This window comes from Pteropus alecto, unplaced genomic scaffold, assembly GCF_000325575.1.
Source record: "Pteropus alecto unplaced genomic scaffold, ASM32557v1 scaffold461, whole genome shotgun sequence".
In the NCBI taxonomy this organism is placed as follows: domain Eukaryota; kingdom Metazoa; phylum Chordata; class Mammalia; order Chiroptera; family Pteropodidae; genus Pteropus; species Pteropus alecto.
Window position 1 is genome coordinate 4,403,470 of NW_006431079.1, and position 17,741 is coordinate 4,421,210.

At 32.4% G+C, this 17,741-nt stretch overlaps 1 protein-coding gene and 1 non-coding gene across 3 annotated transcripts in view; one reads left to right on the forward strand and one right to left on the reverse strand.

The window, feature by feature from the left end:
* BTBD10 (BTB domain containing 10) overlaps nt 1-17,741 on the reverse strand; it is a 67,451-nt gene that overhangs the window by 19,115 nt on the left and 30,595 nt on the right. For both annotated transcript variants that reach the window (XM_006905656.3, XM_006905657.2), the window contains one exon: nt 2,158-2,354. In XM_006905656.3, the coding sequence (XP_006905718.1) occupies nt 2,158-2,354 (197 nt within the window). The remainder of the gene's footprint in view (nt 1-2,157; nt 2,355-17,741) is intronic.
* LOC112469565 lies at nt 13,337-13,455 on the forward strand. Its single transcript, XR_003042683.1, has one exon. It is a non-coding gene; the product is annotated as a 5S ribosomal RNA (ribosomal RNA).

The window sequence follows — 17,741 nt, forward strand, 5'->3', positions numbered from 1 at the left end:
TCAACATTTTACAGAACACCATAAATATTCATTTATTTCCCAGGAATAAAACCTAAAAGCATCAAAATGTTTTCCAAAATACTTAACCTTTGTAGGCTTTTAAAAAGATGTATGGCTTACTAATGTTGGCCAAGACTAAGATCAAAATTAAAGTAAATTTTATGTTATTACTCTATTTAAAAATGTATAGAAACCCAAGGAACAGAATCACAAGTCGAATAAGTAAGCATTGAAAGTTAGTAAAAGATTAATAAGAATACCGATTTAAACTCTCCTAAATGCTAAAAGTATGCTATTCTGAGAACACAAAGTAAAAATTTTAGAATCTGTGTTAATAAGGGCATTTCAAAACCAGCAATTTAACTCACATAAGGAAGGTCCTAAATAAAAGAATTCACTAAGGACAGAAGTATTTATTTTTTCAAATGACTTTTAACGTCTACCAAAGTGGCTTTAATAGCTGATGATATATTACTTTCTTTTCTTTCTCACTTTCATTGAATAAAGAGCACTGCTACAAATTTTAGAGGATCATGTAATTATCATCTCTAATTTTAATAGGTAGGAAATACTATTAAAATTCAGAACATTTTTTTAGATGTTCCAATATTCTACAAAAGGGAAATTAAAAGTAAGATTTTGTGATTAAGTTTCCTTTAGGGGCTAGATCACTAAATTTTAAAGGTGACCTAAAAATGTACCTCTACCTCATCAGTTTCATCAGCTTTTGCCAAATTCCTCCATGACTCAGGCTACTTAGAACACTCTGTACAGCTTTACTGATTATATAATTAGATTTGCAGTATCTCCAGAGATACTCTGACACCTCTCTTTTATTGCCTGTTTCCACAATGTTGGTAGCAAAATTTACTAAAGTAATAATTTATTATATCCTATTATCTTCCCATATACTGAACAAACTATAATCTTTTATTTACACTTTTGTTGATTTTTGGCTTATCAGTAGCAGTCTGACTTCAAGGACCTACTTAGATATTGACAATTTCTATATATATTTAGACCTTAATATAAATGACTTTGATTTATAACAATCAGAAACTACCTCATACAGTATAGTATGTCAAGGTATTTAAAATATTTAGCCCTTTCCCCAGTGGAAAATGAAAATCAGCAAGTTCACATTGCTTATATAATCCTCTGCCTCAGACTAATGCTTTACAGTCATACAATGTATTTACCTGGGGTAATATAATAGTGTTCATTTATAGTAATGTGTAGGAAGAAAAAGACGTGAGCAAGTTGCCAAGAAGCAAAACACTTCATACCTACCCTTTCATCTTCTATTTTTATTAGAAATACTGTCAAAAATTAAAATAAATTACTCCCTGATGGCTATTCTAGTATTCACTTCCTTTTCTTTCAGGATGATTAACCAAGGATTCCTATCAATTTTCTTTTATTGATAGTAAATTTATTATAGATATTATTGATATTTACAGTAAATTTATTGATAGTATTTATTACAATCATTTAAACTACTTTAAACCACTGTTATATCTCATATGATAAAAATCAACTTGACAAAATTTGTATATCTACATGTCACAATTATAAAGGCTTTTCAAACTAATTCTTTTATAAGACTTTTTAAGAGTCTTAAAAATAATTCATTTTTAAGTTTCATATAATAAACTGTTTTTTTCACAGCAAGAACCAAGCTAAGTTAAAACAGGAGCAACTGTTAGGTTCACCAAAGGAGGAACACACAAGGTCGAAGGGATTAAGCAAGGTTTATTGCAGCAGAGTGACAGCCGGGCTGAGCCAAAGATGGCATCAGCCCCAAATGTGAGGGGACCTAAAATTTATACGGGGCTTGAGGTGGGCTTTTTCAGTGGAAATATTTTGGGTGGGTAAATTGAGGAAGGGAGGAAAGTCTGGTGAAACGGGACGTGAGCATGTAGTGTTGCCAACCCAGACATTGCAAGGTCCGGTTCCCACTCAAAAGGTAAGGGAGGAGAGTCTGGTTCCCACGCTATGGGGGTAAGGGATAGGGCCCTCCGGGACCTAACAGCAACTGAATAAAAGTAAAAAGTTAATTATATTCTGAAGTATTAAGCACAATCCATTGTCATTACTACTTTAAAAAGGTAATGCATGCTTTAAAAAATTGTTGGGAAAGTTAGTTGATTTACCTACCAACATGGTGCTGTCTTGTTGGAGAAGTGACATTTCTAATACAAGGAGTGAGTTGTGATTCTGTTCTTTCATGAGATGAATCTCGTGATCTGTCACTTGACCTTCGTCTATCTCTTGATCTCTCATGTCCTCCACTAGCACCATGTAGACTCATTTTGGTGTGGTCGACAACTCCTTTAGCAATACGTGAGGGAGTACTGATAAATTACAAAAGAAAATTAACCATAAAACATGAGACACAAACAGTTTAAACAAAACCAATTAACATAAAACTACTAATATTTTGAAGGGCAAGAATCAAATGATACTTTACATTTCTGAAACCTAATTTACCTCAAACCTATAGGTGTTATAAATTCAGGGGCCTATGTCTTTAAAGATCACATAAATCCAACACAGTTTTTTTAAGGATGAGAAAAGTAAAGCCCAGAAAGATTAACTGACTTTTGAGTAAGTAATAGCAGTAATACTACTAGTATTAGTACTAGTGGTTGTAACCACCCAGATCTCCTCAATATTACTCAAATGTTCTATTGATTTCTTTGATTGTCGGGGGTGGAGGGAAGAAGAGGGAAAGAACACCAGCTTCTGGAACTCTTAAAAAGCTGAGGGAGCGGGGAAAGTAAATGGCCTCCCTGTCAAATATATAAAATAAGTCTACATGCTAACTTCAATCAACTAACTCATTTGATTTTGATTGAACTCTTTTCAAAATTTTTAAAAACATTTCTCTAAAAAGCTTAACTGCACTGACTGTGTAAAGTCACAGAATTTAAAATTTTAAGACATCGTATGTAAATTTACACATGAAATGTGAATAATGGAGAATGATAATGAAAATAGTCTAGTTGACAGAATTCATTCACACAATTATTTATTAAGTTATTGGTACTATGTGTGCAATGCTGTGCTACATGATAGCAGAGAAGCTCCCTCAAGAAGCTTGATTTAAGTGTAGCAGTAAAACATGAATATGTAGAAATTTCAACAATTCAAGAGGTATCCCAAATTCAAATGTAAAATGACTAAATGTAGCTCAAATACATATATAACAAGTGAGTGATAAATGCTTGAAGATCTCAGAGGAAGAAGAAGACACCACCGTAGATTAAGGTCAGTCACCAGTGAACCAGGCACTGACAAATAGATAAGATTTTAATAATCAAAATACATTGCAGTAGGAAAACTGACAGAAACAAAAATGAGAGCGCCAGACCTCAGGCATTTTGGAAATTTACAATTTTAGCATATGCCATAGTTTATGGTTTAAAAACATTAAAGTGTTTTATATAAAACAGAAGAAATAAAAGGAACTTTATGGCTTTAGAGTAATAAAGACTTAGAATCAAATCGTCCTTTAATACATGAATGCTCAAAATGCTGAATATTACTTAACATTTTGGAAGCTTAGTTTCCTCATTTTTTAAATAAAAGATGAGAAAAGTAAAGCCCAGAAAGATTAACTTTTTGAGTAAGTTAATCTTTACTTTATAAACTTAATATTAGGATTAAATAAATAAAGTATAAGTAGGCTGACTAGCAATGTACCCAGGACAGTAGAATCACCCAGTAAATATTAGTTTGTTTAGTTATGACAGATGAGGATATTAAAGTTCAAAATTACAAGACTTGCTCAGAGTCACATAGTATTTAGTGTGTATGCTAATAATAATGCAACCTAAGTCTTTTGATTCATTCCAGTACCCTTTCTATATTATTACCCTGCTCTCCTTCACTGAAATTATTTAAAATTTAATCTTCCTGATGATTCAGTTTTAAATCCTGCAGTGCTTCAAGGTCATCTCCTCTGTTGGCTTATTAGTTATAATACTAGTTTTGCTATTTTAGTGGTTTGCTACGTCATGAAAATCAGTTATCACCTCACTGTAACAGACTACGAAGACAAAAGATAGGGCTGACTTGTATTTACCCTAAGAGTTACTTGTAGAGAAATAAAGGCAACCAAACTATCAGCCTTTATCAGTCACTGTCTCTTATAAACCTACAGAAAAGAAAAATTCTACTCCTACCTTTTTCTAGTGAAAAAGATCAGAGTAGGATTGCATCTTTAGAACATAATCTTTCTCTTCAAACAGAACAAATTAAAAGATCTTAATGCATTTATGTTAAAAACCTTACATCAGAAACAATAGATTTTCTGATTCAAGTCCTAAAGTAGAAAAAAGAAAGGAATCTATACAAATAGATCAAGAATAATATATTTAAAAAATAACTCCTAAGATTATTCTGGCTGCTAAGTTACAAAAATGTGCTAAGCACATTTTCTAAATATGAATCTAATTAATAATTTAATGCACAATGTACAAATACAACTACAACCAAGGCAAATGCAGGATAAATGTTCAATTTGAGTAAAGGCCAAGCAAACTCATCAAAAAAATGTTTCCACCAGACATCTCTGTAGCTGAAACATGAAATACTGGTAAGCATTCTGTTGAAATACTGGCTTCACTTCTAAACTGTTTAGATTTTAAATGTAAAAGATATTATAATATACTTCCTTCCTTTACTTTCATTCCCACATGAGAGATACTCTGAATCAGACCTTCAAAATCAGATGTCATGAAAGACTAATTATGTCCTACTCTATTTAATTAAATAATTTTAGATCGGGAAAGCACTCTTAGGGTAAAAATAATTAATGTGCGCAAAATAAAATGAGGACAAGCAGGTTCAGAGTAGATAATTCTGCTTCATGCTGCATTTAAAAGAATTTGTGATATATAAATTGAGGACAGGTAAGGAGATAAAAAGTACATTAGCCCTCAAATCTAGCCACGACAAAGTAATAAGGACTGAATTTACTTTCCTTTCTAAAACAAGTTCCCAAGATGGATGAAATATATGAAACAATGGTTTGCAAGACACAGTACATCATGCAAAGAGAGTGATCCTTGAAAGATGGAAAACAAATGAGATAAGCCTAACAACTGCCCAAATTATTAACCTGAGAGAGTTTCCAGAGTAAACACAAGGAGGCAAAACCAAGGCAAAATCTGGTGAACTCTGAGTTAAAAATACGGAGCTGAGAGGTTGGGCACAATAGATGGCTAGAGTTAGGAAAGAGTACCAGAGAGGGGAAATTAACTCAAAGGATTAGAGGAGAAGATGCCCAGGATTCACATAGGGCCTGTTCCTCTCAGTCAGGCTGGAAAATCTCATAAACCTCATAGGGGCACTGCGGTGAGATTCTGAAAGGTCTTGGCTCTGCAACGGGAAATAATTGGAGCACTACCATAGTCACAGCTAATAAATCTTAACAGCAAGACCTGAAAGACTCAAATTGTTCCAAGTAACTAAAGTGAACCAAACTAAAACAAAGTTCAAGAATATTTATACAAATACAAAAATATCCAGCAACCAAACAAGATAAAATTCACAATGTATAGCATCCAATAAAAAATTATCAGGCACAGCCACTATGGAGATATTATCCATAATCAGGAAAAAAATGGATCAGCAGATACAAACACAGAATTGATAAAGACAGCAATTGCACTTCTGGTTATTTATCCAAAGAAAACCAAAACAATCATTGCACTCCAATATTCATGGCAGCACAATTAACAATAGCCAAGATATGGAAGCAACCTAAATGCCCATCAACAGATGATTAAATAAATTATGGTTCATATATACAATGGAATATTACTTAGCCATTTAAAAAAAGTGAAATCTTATCATTTGCAATGACATGGATGGATCTAGAGGTTATTATGCTGAGTGAAATGTCAGACAGAGAAAGATAGATACCATATGATTTCACTTATATGCAGTATCTAAGGAACAAAAGAAACAAACTAATCAAAAACAGACTCACAAATATAGTGGACAATTTAGTGACAGACAGAGGGGAGAGTGGTTGGGAGGCTGGGAGAATGGAGTGAAGGGTTAAAGAAGTACAAATTAGTAGTAGATAGTTGGGCACAGGGAGCATGGAAGAAGGAATGCAGTTAGCGTTAATATGATGGCTAAGTGGAGGGCCAGGGGAGGGAGGGAGCAATTGGAGGATTGTTTTATGAACATTATAGATGTCTACCTAATATACTGTATATTTGAAACTAATTTAAATAAATAAACTTATTTTTTAAAATTATCAGGCATACGAAGCTGCAGGAAAACATAACCTATAAGGGGGGAAAAAAACGTCAACCAAATCAACCCAAAACTGACACACATCTTAGAATTAGAAACGAAGACAATTAAAACAGTCAGTATAACCATATTCCTCCAAAAAATTACGTAGAGATACACAAGATCAAAAAAAAGATTCAAATCAAGCTTCCAGAGATAAAAATGACGATGTCTGAGATGAAAAATACACTGAATGAAACTAATGAAGATTACACATTATAAAAGAAAATATTCATGAATCTGAAGACACAGCAATAGGAAATAATGCAAAATGAAACACGAAAACTAGACAAATAGAGCACGAGTGAACTGTGGATCAACTTTAAGTGTCATAATATAAGTATAAAAAATGGAGTCCATAAAGGAAGAGAGGTGGAGAAGAGAAAAAATATTTGAAGAAATCAGGTCTTAAAATGTAGTGAAAAACTACAAACCTATAGATGCAATATGCACAACAAATTCCAAACATATTTTATGAAAAAATAAAATATAAAAATGAAGCAAAACAAACCAAAAAACCTGTCAATCTTCATGTTATATCCAGTAAAAACATCTTTCAAAAATAATGGGAAAATGCATTTTCAGACACACAAAAAGAGATAAATAAATTCATCATGAGCACACTTCCACTATAAGAAAAATTAAAGGAAGCCCGTCAGGCAAAAGAAAAAATAATGTCGGATGAAAATATGAATCTACACAAAGGAATTAAGAACATTGAAAATGGTAGCTACATAGGAAAATATATCATTTTTTTCTGTTGTTTAAATATCTTTAAAATATTAGTTTAAACAATAATTATAACAATATAGTATGGGGTTTATAACATATACATATGACTATAATAGCACAAAGTTTGAGAGGAAAGACATAGAAGTACACTAGTGTAAGGCTCTTACACTATACAACAAATGGTATAATAGCACTTGAAGGTAGACTGATAAATTAAAAACGTATATTATAAGCCCTAAATCAGCCACTAAAGGAAACAAAGAATTATAGCTAATAATCAAACAAAGGAGATAAAATGAAATCATAAAAAAGATACAATCCAAAAGAGACAAAGAAAAAAGAGGAGGACAGGGTAACAAGAATAAAAGAGACAAACAGAAAATAAAACAGCAAGATAACAGACTTAACCATAGCCATATCTATAATCACATTAAATGTAAATGATCTAAGCCATAAAAAGTAAAGATTATCTGAGTAGATATAAAAGCCAGACCCAACTATATGCTGCCTACAAAAAGTACACTTTAACTATAAAAGTACAAAGAGGTTCAATATAAAAGGATAAGAAAAGATAAACTATGCTAACACTTATCAAAAGAAAGAGTGACTAAACTAGTATAAGACAAAGTAGACCTCAGAGCAAAGAATATTACCAAGGCATTTCATAAGGATAAAGGGATAAATTTATTAACAGCACTTAAAAACCCCCAAAGTTCTTCTGCCTCAAAACAGAGGTTCAAAATATATGAAGAAAAAACTGATAAAATGACAAAGAGAATGAGACAATTCACATTTATAGCAAGAAATTTCAATACCCCACTCATAATATTTGGCCAAGCAAGTAGACAGAAATCAGTAAAGATGAATAAAATTTGAACACTATCAACTGGCTTGACCTGACATTTATAGAACATTGTGGCCAACAAGCACAGAAAACTCATAATTTTCATGTGTACACAGAAAATTTATCAAGACAAATCACATTCTGGCCAACAAATCTCGATAAATTAAAAAGAATTTAATCATACAAAGTATATTCTCAGATTATAATGATTAAATAAAAATTCAGTAACAGAAAGATATCTGGAAAATCTCCAGATATTTAGAAATAAAATAACACCTTTTTGAATAACTTATGGAGCAAAGAAAAAATCAGAAAGGAAAACAGATAATTTTTAAGTGAATAAAACACCTATCATATCAAAATACGTGGAATGACATGACATATAACAGCAGCTAGGGAGCAAATTATAGTATTAAGTGCTTATATTAGAAAAGAAAATCTAAGAAAAATCATGTTAAGTTTCCACCTTGAGAAACTAGACAAAGAGCAAACAAAGAAAGTAGACAAAATAAATAAAGATCAGAATGGAAACTGAAATAATAGAAAACAGAAAAAAGAATAGGGTAAACCAATTAAAACAAAAACTGGTTCTTTGAAAAGATTATTAAAATTTATAAACCTCTAGCTAGACTAGAAAAAAATGCAAAGATTTGCATTTTGGAAATGAAAAAGCTGATATCACTACAAAGGTTACATACAGTAAAAGAATGAGAGAAGAATATTATAAACAATTTTATGCAAAAAAGCTCATCAACTTAGACAAACTGAACAAATTCCAGAATACCAAAAATGCACTCAAGAAGAAACAGATAAGGTGAATAGCTCTATGTTAAAATATTGAATTTGTAGTTAAGAACTTTCCCTCTAAGAAAACTTCAGGCCCAGATGGTTTCACCTATGAATTCAACCAAGCTTTTATGGTAGAAATATCAATCCTACACAAATTCTTCCAGAAAATTAAAGAAAAGATATTACCCTAACTCATTCTAAGAGGCCAACATTACCCAGATACCAAAATCAGACAAAGACGTTACAAGAAAACCACAAATCTATATCACTCGGAACACGGATGAAAATATTTTAAACAAAATTTTAATAATTCGAATATAGCAATATATAAAATATATAATTTATATAAAATATAAAATATATAAAATAGCAATATATAAAAATGTCCATACATCATAACCTAATAATGACCTTAATTCTAAAAATGCAAGATTAGCCAAATATTCAAAAGTCAATCAATGTAATTCATCACATTAACAAATTAATGAAGAAAAAATCTGTAGCTCAATATATGTAGAAAATACATTTAACAAAATCCAAAATCCATTCCTGATTTAAAAACAAAAAAGCTCAGCAAAGCAGGAATACAATGGAATTTCATCAGTTGGATAAAAGATATCTATGGAAAACCTAGAGCCAATATCACACTTAGTAGTCAAAGACCAAATGCTCTCCTGATATCACTGTTAAGAGAATAAAACCATATATCTGATAAAGGACTTGTATCGAGAATATATATAAAGAACTCTCAAAGAAATAAGCAAAAGATTTAAGGTATACAAAAAAAGTACATGAAAGATGCTGAATATCATTAGTCATTAAGGAAATACAAATTAAAACCATAATGTGACACCATTTCACATCTATCTGAATGGCTAAATAAAAAGACTGACAATATCTAGTGTTGGTGAATATGTATATGAAATGGAACTCTTACATACTAAGGTAAAATGGTACCACCAGTTTGGAAACGGTTTCAGAAAATAACTTGACAGTTTCTTAAAAAGTTAAAAATACACTAGCCAATATAATCCAGCCATTCTATTTTAGGTATTCACCCAAAAGAAATAAAAGCATGTGTCTGTGAAAAGATGCAAGCATTGTTAGTAGCTTTATTTGTAATAGCCCTAAATTGGAAACAACCTAAATGTCTATGAACAGGTGATTGGATAAACAATTTGTGCTACATTCTTACAATAGAACACTATTCAATAATAAAAAGGAATGAACTACTGATACAAATTAACATGGATCAAGCTCAAAATAACTATGCTGAGTGTAAAAAGCCAAATACTCTCCCCTGTCAAAAAAGGGTACATTTATATCAAATTCTAGGAAATACAAACTAATGAATAGTGTCAGAAAACAGACTGGTGGTTGTCTGGACATGGAGTACTGGAGTTGGAAGGGGCAGAAGGGTTACAGAGGACCCCAAGAAAACTTTTGAGTGTGACAGATATATTCATTACCTTGATTGTTGCAAGGTTTCATGAGTGCATACAAAGGTCACAACTTACCAAACTATACTCCAGAATTGGCCGCTTGGCCAAAACACAGCGTGCTTAAGGCTACCCTCCCAGGGAACTGCTACTTAGCCATAGGAATTACATTTAATAAAGTCATGCCTTTTTTCTCCTAATAGTTAATCTTTTCCTCTCGTGTTTTTAACAGAATTCACTAAGCGATCTTTCACCAACCTACACGGATTCTTGCATCTTCCTCTTGTAACATGTTCATGTTCTCATGAAACCAAAAGCATTTCTACAATCAGATTAAAAACAACTACCATCTCCAACTGGTCTCCTTGAAAATTTCACAAATCGATATTTATTACTCAATAAAGTTATTACCTAAACCTTAATCGTGAATCTGCTAAGATTTTAACAACTAAGGTACATCATTTCCACCACCCCTAGTTATGTAAATAAACCCACCTTAAACATATACTCTTATTACCAAATCTCTCATACACAGCTGGTGGGATTTTAAATAAGTACAGCAACTATGGAAAATAGCATGGAGGTTCCTCAAAAACTTAAAAACAGAACTACCATATGACCCAGCAATTTCACTTCTGGGTATTTACCTGAAGAAATCCAAAACACTAATTTGAAAAGATATATGTACCCCTATCTTCAATGCAGCATTATTTACAATAGCCAAGATATAAAAGCAACCTAAGAGTCCATGGATAGATAAATGGATAAAGATGTGATACACACATACAATGAAATGTTACTTAGCCATAAAAAAGAATGAAATCTCACCATTTGTAACAACATGAATAGACCTAGAAGGTATTAACTAAGTGAAATAAACCAGAGAAAAACAAATACTATATGATTTCACTTATATGTGGACTCTAAAAAACAAACTAAACAAACAAAACATAAACAAACTCATAAATACAGAGAACAAACTGGTGGTCACCAGGTGAGAGGGCGATTGGAAGGATGAGTGAAAAAGACATATGAAAAAGGTGACAAACTGGCAGATACAAAATAGTGACAGGGATGTAAAGTACAGCCCAGGGAATATAGTCAAACTATTGTAATAACTACATATGGTGTCAGATGGGTACTAGACTCATCAAGGTGATCACTTCATAAGCTATATAAATGTCACTGTATTGTAAACCTGAAACTAATATAATATTGTATGTCAACGGTAATTAAAAAATAAATTTTAAAAAAGAAAAAGAGAACTACAAATACATGCAACAATGTGAATGGATCTCAAAGGCATTATGCTAAATTTAAAAAAAAAAATCCCAAAAGTTTACATACTATCAGATTCTATTTATAGAATATTCTCAAAATGAGAGAAATACAGTGATGGAGAACAAATCAAGGGTTGCCAAAAGTTAGGGATGGGGAAAGGGTGTGACTCTTAAAGGGAGGCATGATGTACTTTCTTTGTGGTGATGGAACAGTTCTGTATGCTGTTTGTGGTGGTAGTTACACAAATGTATATATGATATCATAGACTATATACCAGAAAAAAGTGCATATAAAAACTGATGTCTATAGTTTATAGTATTGTACTAAGGTCAATTTCCTGGTTTGATAATGTACTACATTTATGTGAGATGTTATCACTGAGGGAAGCTGAGTAAAGAGTACTCAGAAACTCACTTTTGCAATTTCTTGCAAATCTAAAATTATTTCACAATAAAAAGTTTAATAAACATAATTTTAAAAAGCAATAGACAATGTAGAGACAAAAAAAAAAGCAAAACAATAAACTCAGTGATATAAAAGGTACTATACCCATAAAACAAAGACAAGGATGCTATTTTTTTTTTTAATTTAGAGAATGAGAAAGTTGAGAAGAAATTCAAAACACAATGGCATAAATTTTTTAAAAGAATGAAAAGAAAAATTGGGAATAAAAGGACAAAGAAATGAAAAATAAGAAGAAAAGAATGAGGAAATTAGAGGATTATTGAAGGAGGTCAACATTTAACTAATATGTTTCAGAAAGAACAAAGGGAAGTAAATTATCAAAGAAAAAATACATGAAAAATTTCCAGAAGTAACTGGTATTACTAGAACTGCTGCTCTGACAGAAGTTATTATCAAATATACTAAAACATTAAAAATATAATTTAAATACAAGTATATGTAAATATAAATAAAATGTAAAATATATACAAGTGAATGAAACTTATGTACGGTATCTTTATGTAGTATACACATGGCCAACCTTACAGCATTTCAGGCAATTACCTTACTTATTTATTTTTAAACATTTTCAGCAACTAACATAATCTGGTGCATCTTATTAATGTTTATTGAATTAAGCTGAAATTTCAGGGTATTTATAACATCTAAATATTTCCCTTTGGCAACTCTTTATTCCTTGTCACATACTAACATATGTATGTGTAAAGACACAGATACAGCTTTATGGTTTACAAGGTGTTTTAAACATATAATCAAGCTTAGAATTCACAAACTATGGCCAAGGGGCCAAATTCAAGCCTTTAGCTATTCTGTAAATAGCTTTATTAGAATACAACCATGTTCCTTCATTAATATATTGTTTATGGCTGCTTTCATGCTAGTAGCAAAACTGAGTAGTTGCGACAGAAACTGTGTATAGCCCACACAGCCAAAAATATTTACTATCTAGCCCTTTACAGAAAATGTCTGCCAATCCTCAGGGATGTCAGTAACTGTGATGACATAAGAAATGCTGTCAAACTTCTAAATCTATTATCAACAGAAGAAATGCAAATTTCTCTCATCTTTTCTCTTTTCTGTCAATTAGCCTTTTCTATAAGCTTTTTTGTTCTGTTTAATATACTAGGTCAGTTTCCCAAGGAACAAAAGCTAATTACTGAAAAAGGCAGTTCTCAACTGAGGGATGGGCTATGCTCTCAAAGGTCACCTGAACGTCTTTTTTTGATGCATTTATTCCATAGAAATATTTTAAGTAATACTTAATCCCAGATTACCCCACCTAAAGACCATTTTAGCAAGAAATATAGCCAAGAATAGTTCTAATACTAGTCCTAAATCCGGACATATTTCTCTTCTTCCTACAATCCCATTGTCAGATATGTCAGCAACTCCAGTGAGAAGCAGTAGCAGCGGCAAGAGTTTGATGTACTGCTATATGACTATTCTAAAAGCATCTTTAAAATCAAATTGTAGAGTCTACAGCCATGCCATCCTGAACAAGCCCGATCCCGTCTGATCTCGGAAGCTAAGCAGGGTTGGGCCTGGTTAGTACTTGGATGGGAGACCACCTAGGAAGACCAGATGCTGCAGGCATAATAAATAAAAAATAAAGGATTGTAAGCTGACAAAGTCCTTGCAATCTGTGAGGTCAACCAAAGGTTGCCTTGCCCAGAATAAAAATAAAATAAAATAAATAAATAAAAATTAAAAAATCAAATGGTAGACCTAGACATTGAAATTTTGACAGAAATATATCCCTTAGTAGCCAAACTTTAACATTTTACTATCAAGGTAAAAGTTCTGCCAACTGATAAAAATAAATTTCATGTAAAGAGTATAGAGCAGGAGGTTTCGTTTGCTTTTAATAATCAAAAATATCTATTACCTTGTTTCCGGCTTTTGAACTTTAATAAACAAAGGTGTTGCTAGGCAAGCACCTCTACAAATTGAAGAGTCTCTGAATTGAAGCTGTAATATTTAATTCATTATACTGCTAACTTTTTTAGTTCTAAAAAAATTACAGTTTTAAATCATCAGTAAGTATTCAAGTGCTTGCAATATACAATAACTAAAATAACTATAATAACAAAATATTCTTATCCCCTCCCCAGCAATTCAACTCTATCAAATATTCACTGAACACCTATCACATGCTACTTACTATTCTAGTTCTGGTGGATATAACCAAGACAGTCTCTGCCTTCAAAATTAATACATTCTGTTAGAGAAAAAACATAGAACATATAAAATAAATACATTAAATGTCATATGGTGATAAATGCTGCAAGGTAAAATAAAGCAGGGTAAAAAGGACAGAGCCATGGTTTTGAGGTGAGAGGTTCTATTTTACAAAGAGTGGTCAAGGTAGGACTCTGATGAGACAATGTCTGAGCAAAGACCCAAGGAAGTAAGAAACAGAACTATAAGAACATACGAGGGAAGAACAGGTACAAAGGCCTTGGGCAAGAGTAATCTTTGGTTTTTTCAAGGCAATCAAAAAGGCCAGGATAACTGGAGCACAAAATGCAAGAATAGTATTAAAAGATGAGCTCAGAGAGACAAGACAAAAACCAGATCATGAAGGGCCTCGAAGGAATGTTTAAAGGGTTTCTGCTTTTGATCTGAGTGAAACAGGTACCACTGAAGTACGAATTACTTGATCTAATGTATGTTAGATCAAGTGGACAATAGAAAAAGGGGGCAAAGGTAAAATTCAAGTGACCATTTCAGAGGCAATTGAAAATCCAGGTAAAAGTTAAAAGTGACTTGGACCAGGGTTGTGGCAATGGTATGTGGTAGAGGGCACGAGACTACATAATGAAGAACAAGACTTTGGAATTTGATTAAATGTAAGAGACGAGAGAAGGGAGTGATGGATGACTATGATTTTGGCCTGAGCAACCTAAAAAAAGGAAGTTCCATTTTACTTAATAAGAATGAGAGTAAAATACTTAACATTCTTCTCAAGTAACTTTCTACCATGGAAAATAATAAAGTATTTCTTAAAAACAGCTAACCACTATTAATAATTGTGCAGATCTAAATTAATAGTCAAATATATTTTAGATCTACTGATTGGTCATTCAACAAATATTTACTAAATGATATTTTGTGCCAGTTACTGTTCTGGGTGTGGTTCATGATTGAGAATAGTATTATATGCATACACAACCGAGTACTTAAATGGTGCTTTAAAAATTATAATTATTTTTAAAAACCTTTTGGAGCATCTTTTGTATTTATTATTCAAGGGAGAAAAGAAAATTCAACCCATGGAAAAAAACATATGAAGTACAAATAAACAATTTCGTTTTAGAAATATTTATCAGATGATTATGATTATTTTAACAAATTAGTTTCACAAAGTTGATTTCTATAAAGCTATTACAGCTATCTCACAATCACTCGTACTTCCAAATGGCCTTCTTAAAACACAAACTGACTTGTTCCACTAAATTCCCTCCCCTACCCCTCATACTAAAATTTTAAGCATTAAACGAATTAAAATTAAAATTCTAAGTTACACTGTAATTAGATTGATAAAATTAAAGAATAAGGGAATATGCATCAGAGGCCCTTTGATATTTGTCATTCAGTATTCCTAACTCTTCTCAGAAATACCTACAGAAACACAAGAATCTAACTTTAGGAAAATTCTCTTAGAAAATCAGTCCAAACACCTATCTAATTTCTGAATCTCATTTACAAAGTCCCCATGAATTGGCTGACATATTGCTGTAATAACAGGGAAGAAAACTGGTTATTTTCTTTTTAACAGTTTTGTTCTATCTTTTTGAAAGCTCTGACTCAGACAGTTTTTTCTTAATATGAAAGCTTAGTACGGCCGCTATGGAAAACAGTCTGGAGGTTTCTCAAAAATTAAAAATGGATATACCTTTTGACCCAGCAATTGCACTTCTGGGTATTGTGCAACTGCTGGGTCAAAAGGTATATCCATTTTTAATGAAATCCAAAACAATAATTCGTAAAGATCTATGCACCCCTACATTCATGGCAGCACAATTTATAATAGCCAAGATATGGAAGCAACCTAAATACCCATCAACAGATGATTGGATAAGAAGTTATAGTTCATATATACAATGGAATATTACTCAGTCATTAAAAAATGAATTCTTACCATTTGCAACAACATGGATGGACCTAGAGGTTATTATGTTGAGTGAAATGAGTCAGACACAGCAAGATAAATACCATATGATTTCACTTATATGTGGAACAAAAAGAACAAACTAATCAAAAACAGACTCATAAATATAGAGGACAATTTGGTAACGGAGAGAGGGGAGGGGTGCTAAAGTACAAATTAGTAGTTGATAGACAGTCACGATGATGGGGAACATAGCATAGGGAATGTAGTCAGCATTAATGTAATGGCTAGGTGGCGAGCCAGAGGAGAGAAAGAGCAATTATAGGGGGATCATTTTATAAACTATATAAATGTCTAACCAATGTACTGTATACTTGAAAATAATAATAAAATTAAATTAAAAAAATAATTTAAAAAGTTTAGTTAAAACTTTTTACCTGACACTAGTTTCAGGGTTTTGGAACAGTTAATTCTTTGTTGTGGGGAGCTGTCCTCTGCATTAAAGGATGTTTAGCAGCATCCCTGGCTTCCACCTACTAGATGCTAGTAGTACTACTTCCCTCAGTTGTAACAACCAAAAATGTGTTCAGATACTGCAAGTGCCCAATGAGGAATAAAACTACTCTTCTAATTGAAAACCACTGCCCCTAGCTCTATCCAGTAGGACCAAATAACGACACCAACATTTGAGCATTTATTTAGTACATGCCAGGCACAATTCTGAGCACTTTGCATATATTTTCATTTAATCCTCAAAACCATCCCAGATTTACAGTTGAGAAAATGGAAATTTAGAAGCTAAGCAAGTTGCCTAAAATCATATAGCTAATTAAATGGCAGGTCTGAGATGTGATCTAAGGAGTTTGATTTCAAGGCTCACACTTTTAACCTCAAACAATTCTGACTCAAACCAAGTCTAACTTCTTTTCCAAATGATAATTCTTCATATGTTTAAAGACGGCTCCTACTGTGAGATTCCTTAATATCTACCAGAGCTGCCCACCAAAATCTCTAAATTCTCAGTTATTTAAGCTAACAAGGCTTCCAATTTCTTCACATCCTTCCTTCTGAATATACACAAAACTAAAGACAACATACTTTGGTGCATAGCAGAGTGGCTCTAGTCTTCTTTCGCATTTATTACGATGGTTTTTTGGGGAGGAATGGGACGATGGCAGATTAATCAATTGTGTTGATTAACACAATCAATTAGTGGCTAACTCAATTTTACTTCATCTTACACCCAGTGCAAAACTTCTGTTTTACATTGCTTACTGCCAAAAGCCACCCTCAGGTCTTTTCAGTACATGATGTTGTAAAGTCATGCTAACTTAATGTATATTAGTGTTTTTTAGGCCTTATGTATACTCCTAAAAAGTTCACTTAAATTTAGTCCAACATAATGAGGTCAAATCCACCTAAACAACATTATTGATTATAAAGGGAGGGGCACTTCCTCCTAGGAAAATCTGGGTGCCTCTAGGGAGGAAAAGAGGGGAATTGATGATGGGAACCCAACCAATAATGTCCACCACAGTTCGTTTCTGAGTAAAATGTAAGAAGCAACTGTTGTTAAGTAAGCAATAATGAGTCCTTCATCAAGTATATTTCCAAGTCTGTAAAGGACTCTTCTAAGAAATTCATGAAAATCAACAAGCCTTCTAATTGTAGGCTAAAGGAGAATGGGAAGAAATACAGACTGATCGGGGAACCAAAAGCTGAAATTGTCCCAGAGGTTTCTATTTTTAAAACCAACCTGGAGTAGCAG